At 40.9% G+C, this 25,504-nt stretch overlaps 2 protein-coding genes across 4 annotated transcripts in view; both read right to left on the reverse strand.

The window, feature by feature from the left end:
* ZBTB24 (zinc finger and BTB domain containing 24) overlaps positions 1-4,192 on the reverse strand; it is a 33,212-nt gene extending 29,020 nt beyond the window's left edge. The window contains exons 1-2 of one of the 3 annotated variants that reach the window (XM_012528991.4): positions 4,055-4,192; positions 2,390-3,359 (exon numbers count right to left, since the gene is read on the reverse strand). In XM_012528991.4, the coding sequence (XP_012384445.2) occupies positions 2,390-3,332 (943 nt within the window). In that variant the 5' untranslated portion in view covers positions 3,333-3,359; positions 4,055-4,192. Of the gene's footprint in view, positions 1-2,389; positions 3,360-3,974 lie in introns of all 3 variants that reach the window. The other 2 variants (XM_012528994.4, XM_012528992.3) reach the window with 2 other exon arrangements.
* Positions 4,193-10,830: 6,638 nt separating this feature from the next.
* Positions 10,831-25,504, reverse strand: part of AK9 (adenylate kinase 9) — a 194,894-nt gene continuing 180,220 nt past the window's right edge. Inside the window, exons 34-41 of the mRNA XM_058307272.2 lie at positions 23,596-23,742; positions 23,266-23,486; positions 16,282-16,478; positions 15,006-15,175; positions 14,665-14,763; positions 13,589-13,691; positions 11,943-12,057; positions 10,831-11,540 (exon numbers count right to left, since the gene is read on the reverse strand). Coding sequence (XP_058163255.1) covers positions 11,338-11,540; positions 11,943-12,057; positions 13,589-13,691; positions 14,665-14,763; positions 15,006-15,175; positions 16,282-16,478; positions 23,266-23,486; positions 23,596-23,742 — 1,255 coding nt within the window. The 3' untranslated portion in view covers positions 10,831-11,337. The remainder of the gene's footprint in view (positions 11,541-11,942; positions 12,058-13,588; positions 13,692-14,664; positions 14,764-15,005; positions 15,176-16,281; positions 16,479-23,265; positions 23,487-23,595; positions 23,743-25,504) is intronic.

Raw genomic sequence — 25,504 nt, forward strand, 5'->3', positions numbered from 1 at the left:
TGTTGGAGCTCCCTGTATGGGGTTTGTATTATTTTTATAACTGTCTTCTAAGTTTGAAAGTGTTTAAAAATAAAAGTTTTTTTTGTTTTTTTTCCTTTCTTTCTTTTTTAAAGGCATATATCCCAAAGGGCAATGAACAGGAAGGTGACATCAGCAATACAATTTTGGATGTTGGTGTTGATGAACTCAAAGCCAGCAGCAAGGGGTACAAAGACACGACCTAATTTTTAAGACACCACCCAAAGGCTCAATTGGTGGAACCTGAAATCTCTTGGAAACAGGGGTGAGTCTATATGAAAGGCAGTTAGGACCCCAATCCCCCAGATCCAATCTCCCAATTCCATGCAGCCAGGAGGAGAGTGCCCCCTCTCCTCAAGGACCCCCCTACCCCCGCAAGAGAAGATGGAGATTGTTCTCTGAAGAGGGTAAGACAAAGGGTCTGTGGATTGGGGTCACCAGGCACAGGTGAGTAGAACTACTGCAAGGACAGTAGTCAAATGTTACAACTAAGAAGTGGAGACCTCCCTAACTTTTTCCAGACACTGGCAGTTGGACCTAGAGCCACCAACTGGAAGAGCAAAAGCATCCTCTCCTGGAACGAGAAGGACCCAAGGTGAAGGAGCTGAAGATGCCGATGCCAGGTATCGCCAAGGAGGCAGAGTCCTGCTGTACCACCTCCAGGGCGGCTACTGTCTACGGGGCATATCCACACCTGCGAAGCTGCCATTTAGCTTCTTAGCATCCCACTCTCACATATAATTATGCTTTTTTTAAAAATCATCAGACGTTGGAGGAAAGTCTCTAATAGTATATGCAGAAACCAAAACAAACAAGAATGTAACCTGCAGAAAACAGAGTCTGTCCAGGGAAGAGGTAACACTAAAAACAAATAAATAAATAAATGTCATCTTAACATGCTCACAGAAGTGAAACAACAATATGATATTGTGAAACAACATGAGGCTGCTATTAAAAAAGAGAATTTAGAGAACAAAGAAGATCTATTAGAAGTAAAAAAAATTAAAAGAATTAATAAATTAATAAATTAATATAAGAGGTGTAAGACAAGGTGGAAATCTCCCAGACGGTGGAGGAACAAGGATAGAAAATGACAGAAAACACAGGTTAGAGGATGACTCCAGGAGGTCAAACAGCCAAACAGCAGGAGTTCCAGAGAGAGCAGAGAAAATGGAGAGAAGGAAATCATCTATGACATAACTCAAGAAAAATGTCCACAAGTGAAGACATGCTTGCAGACAACAAGAGCCAGTGGGTAGCCACAGCAATAGAAGAAAACTGACCTGCACTTAAGTGATTCAGTGTGAAATTTCAGAATACTGGGGCAACTATGCACAAATACATCTTTGATAAAAGTAATAAACAAATTTATAAAATAGAATCATCTATTAAGTTCAACAAACATTTATCAAATGTCTACTTTTTTCAGTGTACCAGAAATTCAGGGTTTTCAAGCTATTTGTACTTAAAATCACTGCGGAGCTTTTAAAAACAAGGCTCCAGACAATTAAGTTAGAAGCTCTGGGGGTGGGGCTGAGGCACTGGTAGTTTTACGTCTCCAGATGATTCTAATATTCAGCCAGGTTGAGAACCAGTGCTAGAGGCTACTGGATGATAGCAGGGACTGAAGCATCAGTCCCATTATTCAAATTTACAATTAAACTGGGAACTATACAGGTGGTAATTGCTTCCCGACCCAAATCAGAGTGAGTTAAGTTCCTTGAGAGGGGACTCAAAGGAGGAAGGGATATCTGGCTAGGCTGCACTATCCAATACAGTGGCCGCTATGTACATGGGGTTATTCAAATTTAAATGAAAAATTCAGTTCCTGTTACATTAGCCACATGTGGCCAGTGGCACCTGTATTGAACAGCACAGATACAGAACATTTCCATCATCCCAGAAGGTTCTACTGGCCAATGCTGGGTTAACATGACCAAAATGGAGAAGGCCTTAATGGATGGCCAGGTGAGAAAGATGCCCAGACAGAAAAAATGACCTGGGCAATGTGTAGCTGTGGTTAAAAAATGGGGAATGTTTGAGAATCAGAAAGCAGAGTAAGTTTGGCTAGAGCTTGATACCTGGAAGATACAACTTCGAATAAGAGCAGGGTTTGTGAATTCCAGTTCTGTCACCAAATATGTGCCTCTGGGCAAGTTACTTAAGCTTTCTAGGACTCAGTCTCTTCATCCACATAATGGCAATACTACCTACTTCGCAGGACTGTTGTGAGAATTAAACGCAATAACGTGTATGAAGGCTGTAGCACAATGTCTGTCACATAGAAGTTGCACAATAAATGAGAGCTATTATTATCAGTACTACCCCAAATTCCAAAACACATCCCAGTAAGCTGTGAAAACATGATTACCCGTGTGGCTTCTCTGGTGGATTGCTAAAAAGTGATTATACTTAAAGACTTTGCCACAGTCTTTACAGCGGGCCTCAGGGCCAGGGCGCTTTCTCCTCCCACAGGTCCTCTTGGCTGAAGCCTGATCGTCTTCATCCCCAAGTCTGTAATCTTTAAGTTTGACAGATCTCCGAATCCTCCGCTTGCTATATCGACTCTGGGAGGCCTGCCCATCCTGGGTCTTGGGATCACAGTTCTCGTCTTTTTCAGCTCGCATTTCCTCCACTCTACCTGGCTCAGAGGCAGGCTCGGAGGCTTCCAGTTCTTTTGCGGGAACTGTTTCATTCAGTAAACTGTCTCCTCCTTTAGCCATAAAGTTTTGTCTATTTTGAACGGAATTGTTCACTCTTAGCTGTATTTCTTCCTCTGTAGCCAGTTCTGATTTCCCCTTCTGTACACTACTGACTTTTCTAGGTCTTCCCCGTTTCCGCTTTGGAGGATCATTTTTCTTATTAGAAATAATGACCACTGGAGCGCCAGGAGTGTTCAAAATCATTGGCTTTGGGGAGCTATGATTTTGAAAATCTGTGTAAGCCTTTACCAGGTCATAGACTTTTAAGAACTGAGCAGTAGCCAGGATTTGTTCTGTACTTTTCTCATTGGCATGGAGATAGCCAGTATAGATGAATTCCAGCAGGATACTAAATGTGTCAGCAACCATGCCTTCCAGCATATAAATGGACTGGCCTATCTCCCCTTCTTCAGCAAACATCATTGAGAAGTATTCGCTACTGGCAGCAAGTAAGGCTTTGTGGGCCCGAAAATGCACATTCTCCACGATTAAAGTGATGTCACAGAGAAAGCCTTTCTTTCTCTGATCCTCAAAACTGGCCAAGACGGTATCACTGTGAGTGCCCGAGTGTACAACAAGCTGCCCAGAAGGCTCTGAGGATGTTTCTGCCATTTTCTTTTAAGCCAAAAAGGTTTCAATCTGAAAAAAAGAAAACAAGTTTTAAAAATGAGATTGATCCTGGCCCAAAGAAACCTGCTATTCACCTCATATGAACTGAGTAGTACTAGGTAACACTTTTTAAGTCTATTTACGAACTTGGCTTTTTGTTCTCATTCTTGGTATACCGTCAACTAGCTGGGTGGGTTCCCAATATCCGTGTATTCTCTCAGGATCTTTCTCCGTAAGGCTAAGGGAATTGCGATCAACTGTAAAATCCTTCCCAATCCTTCTCATGGGTGCAGAAATACTGGAATGTTAACTACACTGTCTCAGTTTTAGACATTATCAACCATTTCGCCTGTGAAGACAAATGTGAAAAGGATTAAGAAAATGTAAATGAGTAAAGTGAATCTGGGGTAACAGTGAAATAACGTGGGCTGCATCGAGCCTCGCTTTGGGCATGCGGCGTGGAATGGCCAGGCTGGTGTGAGGCTGCGCAGAGACGCGGCGACTGAGACACTCGGAGTAGGGAGCTGCGGGGCGGGGGAGAAGCGCACCCGGGACCCTCGGGCTAGCAGAGGGGCAAAAAGCTGGGGAGGGGTCAACAGGACCGCAGCTCCCGCGCCAAAGACAGCAGGCCCGAGTCGGATCTACCTCTCCGGGGCGCCCGCGGGGATCGGGTCTGTCCGGCGGCCTGACGGATGCACCCACACCGGGCCCGCCTCGTCCCTCACCTCGGTCCAGCCACCCGCTGGGGATCCGCGCCAGCCTGGCCTCGGCCTCTGCGCAGCGGCCGCCGACAACCCGGAAGAGCCCGCGCCGGGAGCGGACCGCGCAAGGACGGCGGACCACGTGGCCCGCGGAGGCGCCCCTGCAGCGGGGCCGGGGCGGGGCCGGAGGCGGGCGGGGGCGGGGCCGGGGGCGGGGCCTGGGCGGGGCCACCTCGGGAGCAGGGCTGGTCCCCTGTTTCTGCGTAAACTGGGACCACGCCCGGGAAAGGGGTTGCTACATTGCGGCTTTGGAAGTTTTGTATTAGATCAGACTGTCAGAGCGTCACCGACACCTTAATCAGTTTTGTCTCCTCCCAGACGCCGAATCTGGCGTTAAGGTCTTGAGTGTGTGGTGAGCGCATGAAATCGCAGTTATCTATCCATCTATCTACTATCTATTTATTTATTATGATTGTCATAACCACCATTATATAATGTTAATGATAATAATCATTCATTTCCTAAACGTCTTTTACATCTTCCCCCTCCTTTCTATCCTTACTTCCAATGCCATAGCCAAGTAGCGAAGAGAGCGCGCTGTCAAACACGTCTGGGTACCTAGTAATGAAAGAAAAACTTTTTCATGCAATTTAGGATCGCACAGCGTTCTCGAATGCTTCATGAATAGGGCAGCGTCACACAGAGAAAGTTGGAGGGATCTCTACCGAAGGCGTAGAAAAGGCAAGCTGATACAGGGCAAACGTGGAAGCAAACAAGGAAATGTTCTGATTGGCTGACGATATGTTCCATTTTACCAGGGGGAGGCTTACAAAGTAGGGAGCAGTTAAACGTTGATTAGCTGGCACGCTTGTTCATGCTGCTAAAGCTATGTCTCCCGGAAGGAAACTGGTTTACCGCCAGGTGTTGCTTATCTGCTTGTAGGGTTCTGTCCATTTTCTCAGGAAACTCCTGTTTTTGTCTTCCGGAAAAACCCTTCTAAGAAAGGTGCCTAGCAGCACCCAATGCAAGTGGCAGTTTTCGTATACTTAACACTAGTGATCTCGAACAAGTTACTGATCCTCTCAACCTTGTCTACCTTCCCTGTACAATGGAGATGTTGACACTAGAGTCAACCTTGTGGGATTGCTGTGGCAAAAACAAGTCCATGTATGGAATAGATTAAGTGCCTGTTTTAAAACTCTCCTGCTGTGATTAAAATGATCATGATCATTATTCAGCCTTCATTCTCTTCCTTCAATAAATTATTAGAGTTTCTGTCTAGTCTTAGCTGCAGTGTTGTTCCCTCCAATACAAAAGTGCAGGGAGATCTAAGTACAAATCAGATCCAGAGACTCTGGAGACATTCCCATGTGCCCTTAGAATAAACTCCAAGCTTCTAAATGTAGTCTATTAGTTCCACCCAGACCTGACCTCCACCTATTTCTCTCTTCAACTACACATTCTGCCATTTCCTCCCTCTCACTTTACACTTCACCAATACCTAATTGCTTATAATTTATTCTTTCCCCCACTTCCAGCCCCCAGCATGCTGTCTATATCCTCCATGCTTTTGAAACTGGAGGTGTAATTCCCAGCCTGGCTCTTCTAAATTTTTACTAGTTTTTATTAAACCTAACTCAAGTCACACGTGCGCCTTCTCTGAGGCTTCGCCTTCTTCCTGAATTGCCTCTAAGCCTCGCCATTTATGGGGTCCAGGTGGAATGGGAAGTTCTGCCTGCCTTCCACAGATCAGCAGGGAGAGAAGTCAGCAATGGGGTACCTTCTCTCTACCACAACGGGTTGCAGTAAAAACACTGGTTTTATGCAGAGCCTCAGTCCAACAGCTGAAGATGACTCAGTGCTGAGCTCGGCCTGGTACTCTCACTTCTCATTCAGTCATTGCTCATTAGAGCACCAGCTCTGTGAGGGGAGGCTGAACCTGAAGGATCTTTCAGCATCAGCCAGCCCACACAGAGACGAGCTTTTTAAAAAAAATCTTTATTTCTCCCTGCCCCCTCCTCCATTGTTCACACTCGCTTGTTTGCACTATATGCTCATCCCTTTTTTTTTTTTTTTTTTTTTTTTAGGAGGCATAGGGAACTGAACCTGGGACCTCCCATGTGGGAGGGAGGTGTCCAATGGCTTGAGCCACCTCCTACTCCCACTTGTTGTATCTCTCATTGAGTTTCCTCCTTGTGTCTCTTCCTTTGCGCTATCCTCACCGTGCCCACTTGCTGTCTTGTCACCAGGAGAAAGCAAATAAAAACACACAGAAAAGAGGCACCAGGAATCAAACACAGGACTCCCATGTGGTAGGTGGGTGCCCAACTGCTTAAGCCACATTTCCTTCCCCCTCTCTTAAGGCAAAATATTTTGGAGGTGGTTCTCTCTGGCAGGACTTGCTGAGAGAATGGATATGAGAAATGAGAGAAAGAATGCAATCAAGTTGATCCCTAGGTTTGGGACCTAATTGACTGGGTATGTGTATTACTATGAAATGACAGGGGGAAGACTGAAGGAAGGGAAGTTGGGGTGAAGAACAAGGCTTCTATTTTGGACATATTAAAATTTAGGTGGCAATTAGATAACCATGTAAAGACAGAGAGCAGGAAGTTGTCAATAAAAAAGTCTGGAGTTCAGGGTAGAGAACAGAATTTGAGATGTTGATTTTGGAGTTATCAGCATATAGCTTTTATGTTTTTATAAGTAAGGTCACTTACAGAGTGAGGATTGATAAACAAGAGAGCTATTCTGATTTTTTTCTTTTCCCCATTCATGTCTGATCTCCACCCTTCTTCCTCCTTCTTTTGGTCCTGGGAAGCTGCTTCTGGGTGGTTTGGATCAGTGGGGATCCTGGCAGAAGAATGGAGGAAGGAGAGGATCATGGTCAACTGGCCATTAGAAGCTGGTAGAAATCCTCTGTCATTATGAATGGCATTAAAAATATTCCTGCAGCTGGGATGGCTGGCTGATAACTGTAGCTGGAAGAAACTAAATCCAAGGTTTATTATGGCTAACTGGATTTAAGAACGGAAGGGTGATTGCAAATGTTTAATGCCAACAAGACGTCTTTATTGGGATTTTATAGCACTAATTCAGTCTGCTTTAGTTTCCAGGTCCCATATCTCCTGCATTACACAGGAATGGTGTGTACCTATATTTTTATTTCCTACCCTAAACTGGGAGAGTTCCTTGTAAATACACACATTTGTATAAACTAAGTAGTCCTCAACAGGCTTGGCACACAGGTTTAATGAGCACATGTTCATCAATTACATCTTGGAACACCTTTTGGCCCACGGTTAGAATCTCACTTCTAGTCATCTCACTTTACCTTCCTTGATTCTGAAAAGCCCATCTAATACAGATGATACCTTCTTTAAGGATTCTTCCCAGAGCCACCCATAATTGAGGACTCTCAGGCTTTGTAGGTATATCTCTGCTCAGGCCTTCATTTGTAAAGGCAAAAACAAACTAAAGAAAGATATTAAAGTATCACCCACAACTAGACAGGGACATTCATGTAAAACATATCTCTCATCCCTTCCCTGTTCTTGTGCTCCCTTCCCTTCACCACTGAATTTATGGGGAAAAAAAATGTATTAAATAGATTGGGAATAAAAATGAAAAAATATATAATAAAACTGATAATGTAAAAAATTATAGTATTTATTACTTTGACTTTTGATAAGTTAAGAACTGCATCTCATACCATATCCTGAAATGACCACAAAAAACCAGCGTAAAATATAATAAAATATTTATTCAATCTCTGGAGGTGGAAGGAATTTCAAGCTTAGAAGAGTATTCAAAATAATAAAGGAAAGATGGGCAGGTTTTTCTTTGGTAAAGGACTTGTTTACTGCAAAGGTAAAGGGTTGATATCTATGTTATCAGGCAAAACAATTTAAAATGCCCCATGAAAATGAGGGCAAAGGATGTGAAAAAATAATTCACAAAAGAGGAACTGCAACTGGTGACCAGAATATGCAAAAATGTTCTATCTCGTTATTGTTTCAAATTAAAGCAACTATTTACCTTTTACCCATTTTTTTATAAGCAAGAAAATAAGGCCAAATGCTAGTAAAGATCTAATAAAGTAGGTGTTTTTGGGCATTCCTGGAGGCAGTGCGACTTGCTATAACCACGTTGGAAGTTGGGTCATAAGAATGGTCACCCATAAAAATATTCATCCCCTTTGGCCAAGCATTTCCCAGAATTTCTCTCAGCAAATACTCCCAAATATGGTGTTGGGGGGGAGGTTAATCACAGGACTTTTTTTTTTTAAGGGGGTACCTGGGATTGAATCCGGGTTCATACATGGGAAGCAGGTGCTCAATCACTTGATCCACAATTTGGCTCCCCTAGGACTTTTTTTTTGAGGTACCAGGGTGGGGATTGAACCTGGGACCCCCTATGTGGGAGGCAGGCACTCCACCACTGAGCCACACTGGCTTCCACGTTGGTTTTCTTGTCTGTTTTGCTTGTTGTTTTTGTTTTCAGGAGGCACTGGAATGGAACAGGGGCCTCCCATGTGGGAGGCAGGCACTCAACCGCTTGAGCCACATCCGCTCCTTAGGATTTTTTAATACAGGACAAATGTACACAGTCCAAAAACAGGAATGGTCAAATATATAGTATATCGACTTGATGGATTTGAGTGTAGCCACTAAAAAGAAACAAACCTGAAAGGCAAGGAATTAGGTTTGCCTATTTCATTACCTTTAGCTATTCCACTTTTGCCTTAGGGTCTGGTGAGTGGGGGCTGCCTTTCCTGCTGGGGGAAGGTTATACTCTTGGTTCTTTTGGTGCAGTGAAAACGACACCTAGACAAGCCATTTGGAGACATAGCCTTGTTGAAGTGTCCCTTACCTATGGCTCTGCGCTGCCTCTGGGCGGTGGGCACAGAGGTCTGTGTGCGCCCGTGAGCACCATGGGCTAGGCACTTCCCCAACAGGTTAACGCTCTCTTCTTTTACTGTTTTGTTCGAGGAAGAAATTAAGGCTCCCTGGCCACCCAGTCAGAATACTCCTTTATTTTATTTGGGACACTAATGGATGGTCACTTCTCTAATCAGTTATAGAAACATGCAAGTATAATTGCTAAAGAAAAGAGGGATTTCATAAGAGGTTTTAAAATGATACATGCTCTCCTTTCTGATTGCAGAAATGCCTTTCTCCCTTGTGAGGGACACACACCCCTTGGCATAACTTGCTCAAGAAAACGCAACCGGCAGCCCTGAGAAGGAACGCAGGGGATGTGAGGACGTGGATGGGATGGGGCTGGTGGGGGAGGGAGAGAGGGCAGTTCTCAGACTCTAAAGAGATTTTCCCAAGGGTCTGCCAGAATATTGTTATACTATGAAGTGTGGACATGCACACACGTGTATACGCAAAGGGCGCTGGCCGGTGAAATGCCTTAGAAATACTGACACCACTACGCTGGTTCCCAGTTGCACTTACAGTGTAGGTGGTGGTGAGAGTAATAGGTGAGATCAAGACTCTGGAGTTAGGCTGATCAGGGTCTGAATTCAGATTCTGCTACTGATGTGAACTTGGGTAAAAAGGTAACGTGTGAGAACTAAATGAGATAATGCATGTTCGGCCAGTAACACACTAGCCGGCCCCTAGTGAATAGTCAGGAAATGGTAGCCCTCTTTATAAGTATTGGAAATAACGTCCTATGTGAAGCCAACAGTCTTTGGGTGTCAGTTTTAGGGACCTGGAATATCCAGAGCTATAAGTTGCTCTGGGAAACGTGAGTCCCCAATCCCCACCCATTGCTCCTATCTGCTGCATCGGCTTACACAGATTTACTTGGTGTGGGGAGGGGGAGTGCTGGTGGAGAGAGGGATGAAAGCAGAGAGCATCATATGGCATGTGGTCCCCAACTCAGCCAGGGACTAAACTTCTCCCCATTAAGAAGAGAGGGGGCATTTGCCCCACTTCTATATAGAACCCAGCATCTCTGAAACAATGAGTTCTGAACTCTGGAACAGGTGTGAGATACTCCCTGGGAACCCCAAGAAATATTTGTGGGTATTCTGCAGGGGTTACTGCGCTTCATAGTACCCATAGGTTAAGAAAGCCTGGGAACATTTGTACCTTGTTAAAAATGAGAAACCAGTAGATTGTAGTCTGGTGAAGGGCTGATAGTAAATTGCAGATATTAAGAACTGGGAAGGGAATAGGAGACAGCAGAGGCTCAGGATGACAGCAAAACTTGATAGATGAAAATGGGAGATTAACTATGGGGTATATCAGCAACTGTTCAAAGGCTTTGGGGGTTTATCCTAACTTTGACAAAAGGTTCTAGCTTTGTTTAAAAATTATTTTGTGATGAAATATCATACAAAAGATATATAAAACAGGCTCTTGGTTTTAAATTAATATAATTGAAATTATAGGGATCAAAGAGCTAAATCATTCATTTTAGAGATTAAGAATCTAAGGCTCAGAGAAATTGAGATTTACCCAAGGTTGAAAAGTTAATGATTGTACTTCTGAATTTTTTGAAGAGCCAATCTTGCTGTTTCTCATTCTAGGCTTTTTATACTGCTGAAAAATTGATAATCTTATTTTAAAATCTCATTAAAATTCAATTTAGTAAATATTCCTCCAGCATATACCTTTTGATAGATGTCATATGATAAAACTCTCTAGGTTTCATCTTTCTCAAACCTTCAGGTGATTCCTTAATTAAGAAAAAAAAAAAGACATAAAGTACACTTCAGTGAATACTTAAGGAAAAGAAAAGAGGCAGCTGGCTCATTATCGCAAAACCCATTTATTAATATATATTTTGGGAAAATGATAAAATGTCTTATGTTCACAAAGTTACAAACAATTCCTTATGTTAAAAATGTAACCGATATTTGTTTTAATTATATCAATGTTAATCGGTTTCTTGAAGCTTTCTAACATTTAATGAGTAATTTTTTTAACAGTTTTTTTTAACCAAAGATGTTAAAAAGGAAAATGAATAATACATTTCTTAAATAAAATACATTACTTCAATATTCTAAATGCAATTCTAAATGGGATGACTATCCTTTTTTAAAGCATGAAAATTCAGGCAACAGAGCAAAAAACTCAAAAACTATATGAAAACCTGTGCTTACAGAAAGGCACTCCTTCCTGGCTACAGAGCTTTGAGTCTATTTGAAGTCTGGAAGCCACGGTCCATCCTTCAGGAGGGAAGAGTATGTCACAGATAGCCAGGTTTTCAATCGATTTCCTTCTCTCCCTTTGGGATAACTTTAGTGACTCAGATAACTGCAAAAGTCAGATTGCAGTTATCCAAGCAAATTATCCATTAATTGGGTCTATATTTCTGAGAGAGAGAAAGGTCTGTAGTTTATGATCAAAGTCAATAGCTCTAAATTGAGGTTCCTTGTATTTTCTGGTCATCTTGCTTCCCAGGTATGTTATAAGTTCACATCGCTCCACGAACGACTCCATCTTCTTCTTATACTTTTTTCGTGTATATTCAGAACCCTTGGGATTAAATGCTGCAGAAAATTTCAGAGAATTGTCAATGTTGGACTGTTAAATTGGTGAAGCACTAGATTAAAGAAAGAGGAAGAGAACTGTGCATGTGATTGAGCTGTACAGCTATAGCTGAGAAGAAAACCAAATCCCAAATAAGATGTGGGAATTGTTTTAAGTCATAATTGCCTCTATTCATCTTCTACTATTGCATGGATTATTGAGAGATAACAATATCACTAATAGTCCATCCTTTAAAAAAGAGAAATTCAGTTTTGATATTTTCATTAAAATATCTGGAACCCAAATTCACACCTCCACCTCCAGCCAAGTGACCAACCCAGCTCAACACTCCTATTTCTCATACATACTACAATTAATGTTAAATTAGCTTTTTGCAGTATATTATTTTCAAAAAGACATACCTTTTAGATGAAATGCTATAAACAGTAGTGCAGATCTCCTTATACTTAAGAAGGGAAATTTGGGCTTTAAGCATCCTGCTGCATTCATTGCTTTAATTAAAGAAGTTGCAGCACCCTGCAGGTAAGGAACAATTTAAATCATGTGTGTGTGTGTGTTTTTTAAGATTTATTTATTTAATTTCCCCCCCTCCCCTGGTTGTCTGTTCTTGGTGTCTATTTGCTGCGTCTTGTTTCTTTGTCCGCTTCTGTTGTCGTCAGCGGCACGGGAAGTGTGGGCGGCGCCATTCCTGGGCAGGCTGCACTTTCTTTTCACGCTGGGCGGCTCTCCTCATGGGCGCACTCCTTGCGCGTGGGGCTCCCTTACGCGTGGGACACCCCTGTGTGGCACGGCACTCCTTGCGCGCATCAGCCCTGCGCATGGGCCAGCTCCACACGGGTCAAGGAGGCCCGGGGTTTGAACCCGCGGACCTCCCATGTGGTAGACGGACGCCCTAACCACTGGGCCAAGTCCGTTTCCCAATCATGTGTGTTTTTGACTTTGGTTTCTTTTCTTAGTGGTAAACAGATAATGCTTACTATTCTCCTCAAATGGCCTCCTAGGGTGGGGAGGGGGTTATAAGGATGACTAGGTGACCACTTAGCCAACAGAATAGGAACACCAAATACATTCAATGAGGAAAGATGAAAATTACAAATTGGCTTATGGCCAGCTGGGAGATGGCTACATGAGCTTCATTCCATTATTCTCTCTATTTTTATGTATGTTCGACATTTCCCATAATAAAGAAATTTTTTAAAAAAGGAGACATTGGGCTTCGAGTTGTCTTGGCCCATCTCTGCTTCTGTGCTCAGAAATGGCCAGAATGCCTGCCCCCCTCAGGACCCTGGGCCACCTGACAAGGAACTATCACTGCAGTCAAGATTCTGGAGCTCAGAGTGGACAGACAAGACAAGAGGCCCTCTTGATGAAACACTGCCTTTATAAGAGCATTCCTCTCTGGGCGCGCCTCAGGTTGCATTCTGATGTTAAATTAGACCTAAGGTTAACTGTCTAGACAAGTTGAAAAAAAAAAGGTTAAGAATTTGTAAGAAAAGTATTAAATTCTGCCTTAATTATAGAATTTGTTCTAAAATAGCTTTTAAAATAGTAGTTGGCTACTGATAAGCTTAGCTATTTTTTTAAAAAAGTTGTATTAGTAGAAATAATATATGGCGTAGATGGCCTCATCTGGATTTTAGGCCAAAACATGGCCCTTATGGTTCAGTTATAGTAGCACTGCAATTCATCACTTTTGAGCAGTGAATGAAGCTTTCGAAGACTGAATACGTACATTTCAAATTATGAAATAGTTTTACAGACACTAAAATTCAAAAATAAGAATCAAATACATATCCAAATGGAATGATTACAATTTTATGAAGATCCATGTTCTGTTCACTTAATGCAGATATTTAGGTATTAGCTATGGAAGGAAGGACTTTTCACACATTTATTTTTAACAGTCACACATAAAATAGGTTAAGAGTAGATTTGCAGTTTAATATCAGAATACACTGTCTTGAATTTCATTGTTACCAAAATAAAAATTGTCAAAGAAGACAGTGTTGTACACTTCTAAGAGAGAGAGAAAAAAATGCAACTGAACCTGTTCCAGGTATCCAGGCAAAGGAAGACTAGTCAGAAATATTGGTTCCTTTAATGGGGGAAGTTTGTGTGGAAGCTTCTGATCCCAGTATTTCAGTGGTGACCTAAGAACACAAAGTTCATTAGACATGTGCTCACAGATATACTTATTTGTGTGTATATAGGAGACAATTAAAAGACAAAATTCACTGCCTGTTTTCTCCACTGGAGAAAACCACACAGATCTCAGACTGAAAGCTTCCTCTTTTTTCCCTGCTTACCAGCTTCTTTTCCAGTGTTGCCTGTGTCAGGGGTGACACCACAGCCCACTCACTGACCCAAGCCTGAGACTCTGAATTCATGTCTGCTTTCTCTCCCTCTCTCTGACCCACATCCAATAAATCACCAAGACTCCTTGATTCTATCTCTGAAATATCTCTCGAATCTGTTTACTTCCCTCTATCCCCACACCTGATGCCTGGGTCTAGGCCACATTACTTTGGGCAGGATTATTCTAAGCCTCATAATAAGTGTCCTGAACTCTAATCCATTACCAACACTCCAACAGTCCAACAGCTGTCTCTCCAAAGCAAGTGACACTCACTTAACGTAAAAGCACTCACTGTATTCCTCTCACCTGGAGGATAAACCTAAAACGATTTATGATGGCTTTACTTGACCTTCCCCACTGCGGCCCTGCTCACCATCTCCTGCCTTGCCTTACCCACATCACATTCCAGTCCTGTCGAAGTTCTTGCAATCTGGTTGTTTGTAGGTCCCTCTGCTTGGAATCTCTTCCTCTCTTCTTTCATCTAGCCAATTCCCACTCCTCATTCAGGCCTTACTCCAACCGACAATTCTGTCAGACCTTTGGTCTACAGTTTCCCAGAACTCCCCACATTTCCTGACCCTACAAACTGCCACCTTCTATTGTTAGCAGGTGCTTAGTCTATGTTCCTCTGAGCCAGAGGCTTTGGGAGGCTCTTTTCACCACTAGCTATTCCCTACCCCCCTAGCTCCCCGCATGGTGCATGGGGCTGAAAAGGGAATACCTTTAGTGGTGAACACTGAGGTATTAAAACACCTCAATGGTCTCACCTCAAAAATTTCTGGAGTTTTTCTTGACTCTCACAAATATATATACGATTGCGATATTCTAAAGCATAGTTCATGTTACCAGGTACTAGGGCTTCATATCTGAAAGACAGTAAAAAACAAACATACAAACAAACAAACAAATACTGTATAATTAATATGCACTACTGTGCATATCAAATACCCCCAAATGTCTTATTTTTCTTCCTGAGCATTTTGGGGAAGAAACAGAACATTTTCCCAATTAAGCAACCAGGACCTTGATCAAATGTTGCAATTGTTATATGAACCGCTTATTCTGAGTAGAGATGTCATTCGGCATTTCCATGAGGGCGAGGACTTGCCTTTGTTTTCCATCCTGATAGGTCACTGGGCAGTACCCCTGAAGTTCAGCACTCTTTGGGAACCGACTCCTCAGCTCCGATAGTGTCAGTGTTTTGGGGATCATGTCGGCAGATGGGAGTGGATTAGGGGCTAATGGAGGCACATACAATTCTGGGTTCTCCAAGAATTTCTGTAAAAAAAAGAATTACTGGAACAGGACTGTAACTTAAATTTAAAATGGGAAGACTATGCCAACCAAACAACCACTGAGGCTTTCCTGCCCCTCTCCCCATTTTAAGTAGCAAAAGCCTTCCCTTCAAACCATCTGAGAGCTGCTCTCCACATCATAACTTCGCCCTCACTGGAGGTTCCTTACAGTAATACTCCCAAGTGATCCCATCTAAGGTCTCTCCTAATCTCATTCATTCATTCATACAAAAATATATATCAAGCTCCTACTGTGTGCCAGGTACTGCATGCCCACAGTCACCAGCTGCCTGTCTTCCTGTCCTGCAGTATAGTTAACTGGGTGCCCTTGGGCAGGTGACTTAACTTTTCTGGTTTCAGTTAGCTCTGTAAACGGAGGGGGTGGACCAGTTATGTTATCTCTAGTGTCACTTCCTGTTTTAAAATCTTGTGATTATCATTTAAATAAGCAGGAAGAAATAAAGTTCTCCTTAATAAAGGTACTGAGAACTTCCAATTCTTCAGAGGTAAAGTGTTTAGAGGCATCTGACTAGTTTTCATTATTATTCTCAGCTGCCAACCTATCTATGCCATACAATTATGGACGCTATTATATATCAGAACAAATCAATATTCTGTTCCGTTAGACAGAAATAGAAAGCAACAGGAAATTCTGGTAATAGAGAATTTTTTAAAGCCCAGGAGTCTTAAGGCAGCTCTGGCTTCTTTTCCACTGCCTTTGAATCCCCCTCTGCAGCTTTCTGAGCTGAACCGCCTGGATGCCTACCTGAAAGCTAAGCCTCGGCTCTCAGAATTCCCTCCATCCGTGGGCTCGCTGTTGGTCTCCCTCCCTATTAGGCTGGCCCAGGCTGAAGGTCCAGCACTGAACCCCGACTTCTTTGTGCCAAAATATGTCCCGGATGCAGTCTCAAGACCGCCGTCTGAATTGGCTCACTGATCCCGGAGTCACAGCTTCCACATAATGGGGCTCCTGGTCCCAAGTTTCTGGATGCATCTGTCCCCAGCTCTCCCTTTCCTATTTGATGAATGAATTCCAAGATAAGGCATTTTCTTTCCTTAGTAAATATGTGGAGTTAGGAACAAACTTACATTCAGTTTTTCCTGAGAAGTCATTTTATAATAGTGTCCCCTGAACTCTGCTGCAAATTCCAAGGACTTAGTTTCAGAGCAATCAAACAATTCATAGGATTCTGCCAGGCTGACGGGGCAGAATTGTCCAAATTCTCCAAGGCGAGCATTCAAGTCTTGAGGTGAGATGCATAACTTGTCAATGCAGGCAGCTTTTCCTATTAGTAACAGATTAACTATTTTTATTTATATAGGTATCTTTTCATGTAAAACACAATGATTATCCAAATTAAAACAATTTCAGTTACACCAGCGCTATATAAATGCATACACATCATAAAATTCCAAATGATAGAGTTAAAAGCAGAAGTTTCTATCCACATTCCCATCCTCTCAATCTGATACCCCTCCTGGTTTGTATCTTTTTCAGTCTTTTTTTCTCTATATTTGCATACGTACATAGTTTTTTTACATATAGTGTGCCTACGCCACTGTACTGAAAATGCTATTCTGTAACTTGCTTTTATCAGTTAGTAATGATCTTCAACATCTTTCAGTATCAGTTCATAGCATTTACCTGATGCATTTTAATTGATGCATAGTATTCCATTGTATGAATATATGTACAATTTACATAATCATTTACTTATTGATGACATTTTAAATTCTGAGCTATTATAAATATGTATACATATACCTTGTATGTATATATATACCTTGCATGTGTGTATATATAGGTATGCATGTATTTGTAAATGTACATACATTCCCATGTACATAAATTTGCCACATTTTAAAAAAATTTCTTTTTTTTTTTTGAGGTACCAGAGCTGGGACTGAAATGTGGTCCTTGTATGTGGGAAGCCAGTGCTCAACTGCTAAGCCATGTCAGTTTCCCTGAATTAGTTTTTTCATTTGTTTTTATTGTTGTTTTTTTTTAGGAGGCATTGGGAACTGAGCCTGGGACATCCCATGTGGAAAGCAGGTGCTCAACTGCTGAAGCCATGTCCACTCCCTTAAAAATTTCTAAGGGATAGATTTCAGGAGGGCAAATAGTTTGTTGACATGATGTTATTGACACAAGTTTCTCTGTGCCCAGATGCTACTCAAAAGAAGGGAAAAGACATTTATACAAGAGATTGAATTTACTTACTGAAAAGCCCAAATCTCTTTGATGGACAAGTTTAAGAGCTTTTTCTTTGTACTGTAATGGGGGCACAGAAAAATATGAGATCTGTACTAGAAAATAAAATACTTTTCCTATACATCTTAGTTATAAGGAATAAATTTTGATCCTGATATATTTGAATGATCCCTTTCATAGGGAAAAGTTTTGTCTCTTTTTTTTTTTTTGGATTAAGCCTAGGAAGGACTTAAATCAAGTAGAAAATGATGAGGCATGAATCATAGTTTGGTTTATTATGTGACAGTGTTAGCATCCAAAAATTTTCCTTTGATAGAAATGATCCCCTGTGCTATTACACACTGACAGTTCCCTGTCTGAAATCTTTGGAGCCAGATATATTATATAATTCAGAATGTTTTAGATTTTAGTAGTGTATAACACCCTTGTTGGGTTTGGGGCAGCACTCTGTAATTGATGACGTTAAATATCTCCAACCAAATGACCCTTCCATAAGCAGGCTGCACAAAGACTATAAATAGCTTCACATCGACTTAGGTTTTGTTCTCAAATGGGTTATGAATAAACTTTGTATTTTTAGAGGTTTTTGGATTTCAGAATTGTAGGCAAGGGATGTGGACTTGTGCCAGGTCACATTATACCTCCAATCTACCCGTGTTTGCTTGGGGATGGGGGAAGGAGGCTGTGGGGGTCCAGGTGATGAGTTCCTTTAGTACTACCTTTTCCCACCCCAAGGGCCAGACCTAAGCCTGAAAAGGAGATGGTTGGGAAGCCATGCCCAAAGAGGGTGCACCATGGAATCTTTCCGTATTTCTGTTTTTAAACAGGGAGTAGGGGATAGAGGACGGAATTTGCACAAATCATAGGGCCTAAAGGATCTGTATTAACTGAAGTGTCTTTAAGCAATTATTTCCCTCTTTCAAAAAGGTGGGCACTTAAAACCATCAGCTTTTTGGCTGGCATCCTCCATTCACAGCCTGAAAGCAAAGAATCATCAGAGTGTGGTGTCAGCAGTTCAAAAAAAGATCTTTATTGTAGAAACTGATGGAGCACAGTATTTTCTAAATGGTAAAATCTAAGGCTCAGCAGGGTCAGCAAAAGCCAGTTAGAAACCCCCACTCCACTCTAGTGTCCCACTAGAGAGGAGACCAGCCCTGAATCCTGACCACATCCTTAGGCTCCAGTCTTCCCTGAATAGTTGGGAGTACCACTAAATAGGATCTCCTGACTGCCTTTGTATACCTTTCTCAGAACTAAGAGAAGGCTTTCTAGGGTAGTAAAACTTGCCTTAAAACAAAGTGACTTAGAAACTTACCAAATCTCACCACATAATATTCTTTTGTTTTTCATTTTAAAAACAATTTATTGAAGTCTATCATTCATACATGAGCATACATAAACATTTAGTGTACAGTAAAAATTGTGAACTCACAAAACAAACATGCATAACATCATACGTGGCTCCCATATATCACCCCACCACCAATACCTTGCATTGTTGTGAAACATTTGTAACAAATTATGAAAGAATATTGTCAAAGCATTACTACTAACTATAGTCCATATCTTACATTTGGTGTATTTTCCCCCAACTCTATTATTTTTTTGTTCATAAACCATACAATTTATCTAAAGTATACAATCAGTGGCATTTGGTATAATCTACTGAGTTGTGCATTCATCACTTCAATCAATATTAGAACATTTTCATTACTCAAAACAAAACAAAATAAAAAACAAAATGCTGTCATGCCCATGTGTTAGCGCTACCAATTAAGTCTTTTTGTTGATACTGTAAATGTATTTTTTCTTGATTTCCTCCTCAGCTTGCTCATTACTAGTGTATAGAAATACTACTCATTTTTGCATGTTGATCTTGTATTCTGCCACTTTGCTGAACTCATTTATTGGCTTAAGTAGCTTTATTGTAGATATTTCAGGATTTTCTAACTCTATAATAGAATCATGTCATCTGCAAATATTGAGAGTTTCATTTCCTCTTTTCCAATTTGGGTGCTTTTTATTTCTTTTTTCTTTCCTAATTGTTCTAGCTAGAATTTCTAGCACAATGTTGAGTAACAGTGGTGAGAGCAGGCATCCTTTCCTTTTCCTGATCTTAGAGGGGAAGTTTTCAATCTTTCCCCATTGTATATGATGTTGGCTGTGGGATTTTCATATATGTCCTTTATTATACTGAGGAACTTTCCTTCTATACCCATCTTTTGAAGCATTTTCATGAAGAAAGCATGCTGGACTTTTCAAGTACCTTTTCTCTATCAATTGAGATAATTATGTGGGTTTTTACTCTTTGATTTGCTAATGCAATGTATTAGGTAAATCATTTTCTTATGTTGAACCTTCCTTGCATACCAGGAATAAATCCCACTTGGTCGTGCGTGGTGTATAATTCTTTTGATATGATGTTGGGTCTTATTTGCAAGTATTTTGTTTTGAATTTTTGCATATATGTTCATTAGAGAGATTAGTCTATAATTTTCTTTTCTTGTAGTGTCTTTATCTGGCTTGGTATTAGGGTGATGTTGGCTTCAAAAAATGTGTTGGATAATTTTCCCTCCTTTTCAATTTCTTTGGAAGAGTTTAAACAGGATTGGTATTAATTCTTCTCAAAATATTTGATAGAACTCATCTGTGAAATCATCTGGTCCTGAACTTTTCTTTGTTGGAAGATTTTTGATGACTGATTCATTCTCTTTGCTTGTGGTTGGTTTGTTGAGATCCTATATTTCTTGTAGAGTTAATGTAGGTTGTGTACTTCTAGAAATTTGTCCATTTCTTCTAGGTTGTCTAGTTTGTTGGCATACAGTTTCTCTTAATATCCTCTTATGATCCTTTTTATTTCTGTAGTGTCAGTCATAAAGTCCTGCCTATTCTCTTAGTTTCTGTTTATCTGTGAATATTTTAAGCTCACCGTCATATTTGAAGGACCGTTTTGCTAGATAAAGAATTCTTGGCTGGCAGTTTTTTCAGTGCTGTAATTATATCATACCACTGTCTTGCTCCATGGGTCTGAAGAGAGATCCACACTAAGTCTTATCTGACAATCCCAGTATGTGATGATTCACTTTTCCCTTGATGCTTTTCCCAGGTGCTGGGGGGATTGAATTCAGTGTAACTCCTCAGGCAGATGTCTGGTATAGAAGCAATGTCCTGAGGGATGGCCCAAACTCATAAACTTCTTCAGAGGCTGTTCTCCACCCTTGGTCAGTCAACACCTTCCCTCCCTCTGCCTCTGCAGCAACCAGCTAGGAGCAGGAGGGAGGATGCTTGAGAAGGTAAATTATCTTTAGCGCCCTGCAAACAATATCTCAGCACCACCCAGCTCGGAAGTGTGAGACCTCTCCAATGCAGCAGACCAAGTTAGATGGCCAAAATCTGAATTTGCTGTAGGCTGTGTCCCTTACTCTCCCTTTTCTTGAAGAGGGCCCCTGCAACCCCCTCAGTCTGCAGTCACTGCAGTCCACAGCTGCTGCAGTCTGTAGATTGCGATTTGCTGCATAAGTGGGTACAGCTCTAATCTAGGGATTTTTTTTTCAACCAGCTGAGATTCCTTTTCTTCGCTCCTCTCTCTTCTTATGTCTTGCCTTCCACTGGTGTTCTGAGCCCCAGAGTAGCCCTTCCGACAGTCTCCAGCTATGTCCTAGCTATTCTTGGGGGGGAGAAAAATGATCCCTCTGCCTCTCTAATCCTCCATCTTCCTGATAAATCATCACATACTATTCTTGTCACTTACCTTTCCCAACTGCCATTTTTAATCTCTGAGTGTAAATCTGATTGTGAATCCCATCCCTTCATTTGCATAATTCCTTCCCCTTGTTTGTGGGCTGGGTCTAGTAACTTGCTTCTAATGAAGAGAATATAACAAAATGATATGATGTCACTTCTAAGATTAGGCTATAAAACACTGTGACTTCTGTCTTGTTGGCATTCTCTTGCCTTCCTGGTTTGTTCTATTGACGAAGAAGCTGCCATGTTGGGAGGCCTAAATGGCAAGGAACTGAGGCAGTCTCTAGTCAACAGTCAGGAAGGAGCCAAAGTTCAATAGCCCACAGAGAACTAAATCTTTTAACAACCATGTGAGTGAGCTTGGCAGCAGACTCTTCCCCAGAGGAGCCTTCAGATGAGACTATAAGCCTGGCCATTGCCTTGATGAAGCAGAAGACCCAGTTAAGCTGTGTCTAGATTCCAGTCCCATGGAAACTTATGTAACTTGTTTTAACCTGCTAAGTTTTGGGATAATTTGTTATGCAGCAATAGATAAGTAATATGCTAACCTATCTGTTGTTTATGACACTGATGAAAAAGCTAAGAAGCCCCAGTATTCCTTTCTGGCAAAGAATATTATACTCCTATAATACTATAGCAGTATAATATGATTATTATTCTCAAGTATTATAATATACAGTACTATAGTATAATAAAATATAGTATTAAAGTATATAGTATTATAATTTATAGTGCTATAATATAGTATATAAAATAGCTTTATATTATATACATGACATAGCTATATCTATTACACTTATAATGCTATATATTCCTAGGTTGCTTTTTAGCTCAGATGTGCTAAACTTCACTAATCCTGACAGGCTTAGTGACAGGGTAATTTAGAATAACATGACTGCAAGTCTCAAAAGACCCCTGAACATCTTTTTCTGATTCCTCGGAATTTCTTGATAACATCTTGCAATGTCTAAATATCTTCTTATGGAATGTGGCAGAATAAGGAGAAATCTCTTCAGTGTTCTAGCCCTGGCCTTGCCACATCTCACTGGTCAGGGTAAACCTTGGTCCTCTGACAGGGGGAAGTTATTTGAGTAGAATATCAAGGAAATGTGGGATTAGAAAAGTCAAAACTAAATTCAAACAACCAGGTGCAGACTAGATTACCCAGTGGAAGCAGAAGCAGATAAGCAATAGGGCAGACTTCGATTAGATTAAGCTATTTGAGGCAAAGGCAAAACACAGGAATAATTTAGTGCTGCATCCAGGTCCCCTCTTCAGGGCTTGTTTGCCCATCCCCCACTGCTGGGAACATTGGCACTGGTGGCTCTCAACTGTACCCCCTCATTTGGAAGTGACCTCTGCCAGAGGTTATGTCCCCTCCCAGGATGGGAATATGGTCAATGATAGGCTAATGGGGTGATATAAAGCCCAGGCCCCTCTCCTCAATTTGTCAGGTGCAGATAACTTTCTTTCTACTTTATTTTGAAGAAAAGTCAAGAAACTATGTAATAAGAACATAAAATCAAACATTTTCCTTCATGGACTTCAAATAGAGATTAGAACACATTTTAATATTCAAGTTTAGCTTTTTTATAGACTCAGCATTCATATCATACCACATGGATGTAAAGAGTAAAAATTATTTTAATTCTAGATTCCTAAACAAATTTTGCCAAGTGTTGCTCCATAGACACTGCTCTCATATAACTATATATCCTGGAAAATAACTTCTCATCTGGAATTCCAAACACTATGAATCCTTCTAGGGAGAGACCCTGTATTACTGCTTTGTGCTGGGTTCATACAGGCAATCAATAAATGATAGTTTGATTAGTGGCAGCCATTTATAGGACAAACACATATGCTCACAATAATTGGATAGGACTATATATTTAAAACACTGCTAAAGAGGTGAGAACTAATGTTCAAATTGAATGAATTACGGTAACATGCCAGATATGTCTAGACTTTAAATTCATAATTTATTTTTTGTAGAGAAGTTGTAGGTTTATAGAAAAATCATGCATAAAACATAGAGTTCCCATAGACCACCATATTGTTAACACTTTGAATTAGTGTGGTACATTTCATAGTTTAACAGTTAAATGTTTTCTGACCTGCTTTTATTCTTTCCAGGTAGGTCTGGATACCTTTATTCACGATTTGAACATTCTTGAGGACTTCATTCCATACCCACCATTTGCTGTGAAATCCATCAATCGTATACCAGTTCTGATGTTGTTCTTGATAATATTGCTTAATCTCAATAATATTTTTGCGGTACCTGGAGTTCTTGACAGCTATAATCTGTGCACTGTTGTGCAATGGGTAAGGGAGACTAAGAGAGAAATGGAAGGAATAGGAAAAGCTGTTAAAAAAATAACTTTCTTTTTTCTGGATGACTGAAGTTCATTCCTTTATCATTTTTTTTTCATCATGTATGTTACCTCTGTTCCTTCTTTTTTTCCAGGAGCAATCTTTTGAAAATCTCCTTGGAAGGCACATTCAACTCAAAAATGATGACAGGAATGATTGTTCTGGCTTCCAACAGATTCATTTGATGATTAGTTACAGGGTATCCATCGATGACAACGCTAACAAGGAGAAATGTGAAAGTAAAAATTCCAGGTGTCTTTTCTCATACCTTCCTTCTGTCTTCCCAAATCAGTCTATCTCTTTATGAGTAGCTTCATGCCTCTACTTACATAACTCAATTTATCTTCTTAACACTTCATCCTCTTCTCTACATTTTTAACTTCAACCAACCTAAGACCCAAGAGGTAGGGAGGACACTTACAGACCCTTCTCAGGTGAGGGAGGAGAGAGCTCCCTCAGCATCAAAGAGCACAACTTTTTGCACACTCAGAATCATAGAGCGCAACTTCGGCAGAATTTGAAAGTTAAGACACATAATACCTTGAACATTGTGCTATTCAGTTGTTGCTATTATTCTAAGCATAAAACAGTGGAAAGAGTATAGATTTTAGAGGCAGACAGATCTAGATTTGAAACATGACCTGACTTTCATGAGTCTAAGTTTTCAGTAAAATACGGGAAATTATATTTAACCCTTAGAATTTTTTAAAGAATGGGGATCTGGCATATAAAGCAAATTGAATAATGCCTGGCACATATTACATGCTCAAAAATTATAATTATTAATGATAATATAAGCAGTTATTAATGATAATGTAAGCAGGCATGGGGGAAAGTGTGTTCTAAACTTGTTTTTGTACAAGTTTAGAGGAGGCTGGCGGTGCAGAAGGAGAGATGGAATGTTGGTGAGAGAAGCCCTGTGATATCTGGGCAGGACCGGAACCCGCAATGCCTCTGAGGAGAAATAACAAAGAGGAATCAGGTGAGTCTGATGTTCTGAGATCATGAGATTGCCACTATCAAACAGAGAGGAGGAAAAAAGGCTACCCACAGATTCTGGAGGGAGGGGCCCTAAAAGTCAGGAAAGTCACTCTGAGTGGAGAGAGCTGCTTCTGGAGCATTGGCTGGACTGAGGCTTGATGGTCAGTAGTGAGGTGGGCCTGGGTTAAGTCACATGATGCCCCCCCTTACCCCCCCAGTGCTCTCCAGCTAAGTTCCTAGGCACTAGATATAAGCTCCTTGGCAGAGAAGAGGATTGAAAATTAACATAACTGGGCTAGTCCAATAACATTGTTGTTGTTTTAATAAATAGAGAGTAGCTCAACTGCTTTGACCTAGCAAGTCATTTGAGTGGTCCTCAGGGTTAGGGAAATTCAGGGTGAATGGGCATCCCTGTCCTGATATTAAAGTGTAATAAAACCTTTGTGGCTCAAACAAGGTTGCCTCACTGAGATCCCTTGTGCGAAGACCAGGAAGGAGGAAGCTTAATTTGTATAAGTCCCAGAGCTCCTCTGGGGGAAAAAATGTGATCCCCACCCCAAACTCTGCTTCCTCATCACTGAAATTGAAAATCTATACATATACACTTCCAAACTGTCCCTCTCAATTGGTGAAGTCAAGTTAGATATTTCCCTCAATCTTATTTAAAATTTTACATTATGAAGTATTTTCAACATACAGGAAAGTCCAGAAAATATTATAATGTATACCCATGCGTTTACAACCCAGATTTAATAAATGTTGATATTTCCCCATATTTTTTTTAGAGCACTCTCTTTTTAAAGCAAAAAACCCCACAAAAAACAAAAAACCGAGTTATGGATGTAGCTAAAGCCCTATTTTTTCCCTTCCTATTCTTTTTTTCCTCCACAGGTAACCACCATCCCATATACAGAATTTGCCTACAGTATTTAAAATTTTATATTAATTTCATTCCGTTTATATGCTTTTGTAAGTTTTTTTGTCAATCAACATTCATTT

This window comes from Dasypus novemcinctus, chromosome 11 (assembly GCF_030445035.2).
Source record: "Dasypus novemcinctus isolate mDasNov1 chromosome 11, mDasNov1.1.hap2, whole genome shotgun sequence".
Classification (NCBI taxonomy): Eukaryota; Metazoa; Chordata; class Mammalia; order Cingulata; family Dasypodidae; genus Dasypus; species Dasypus novemcinctus.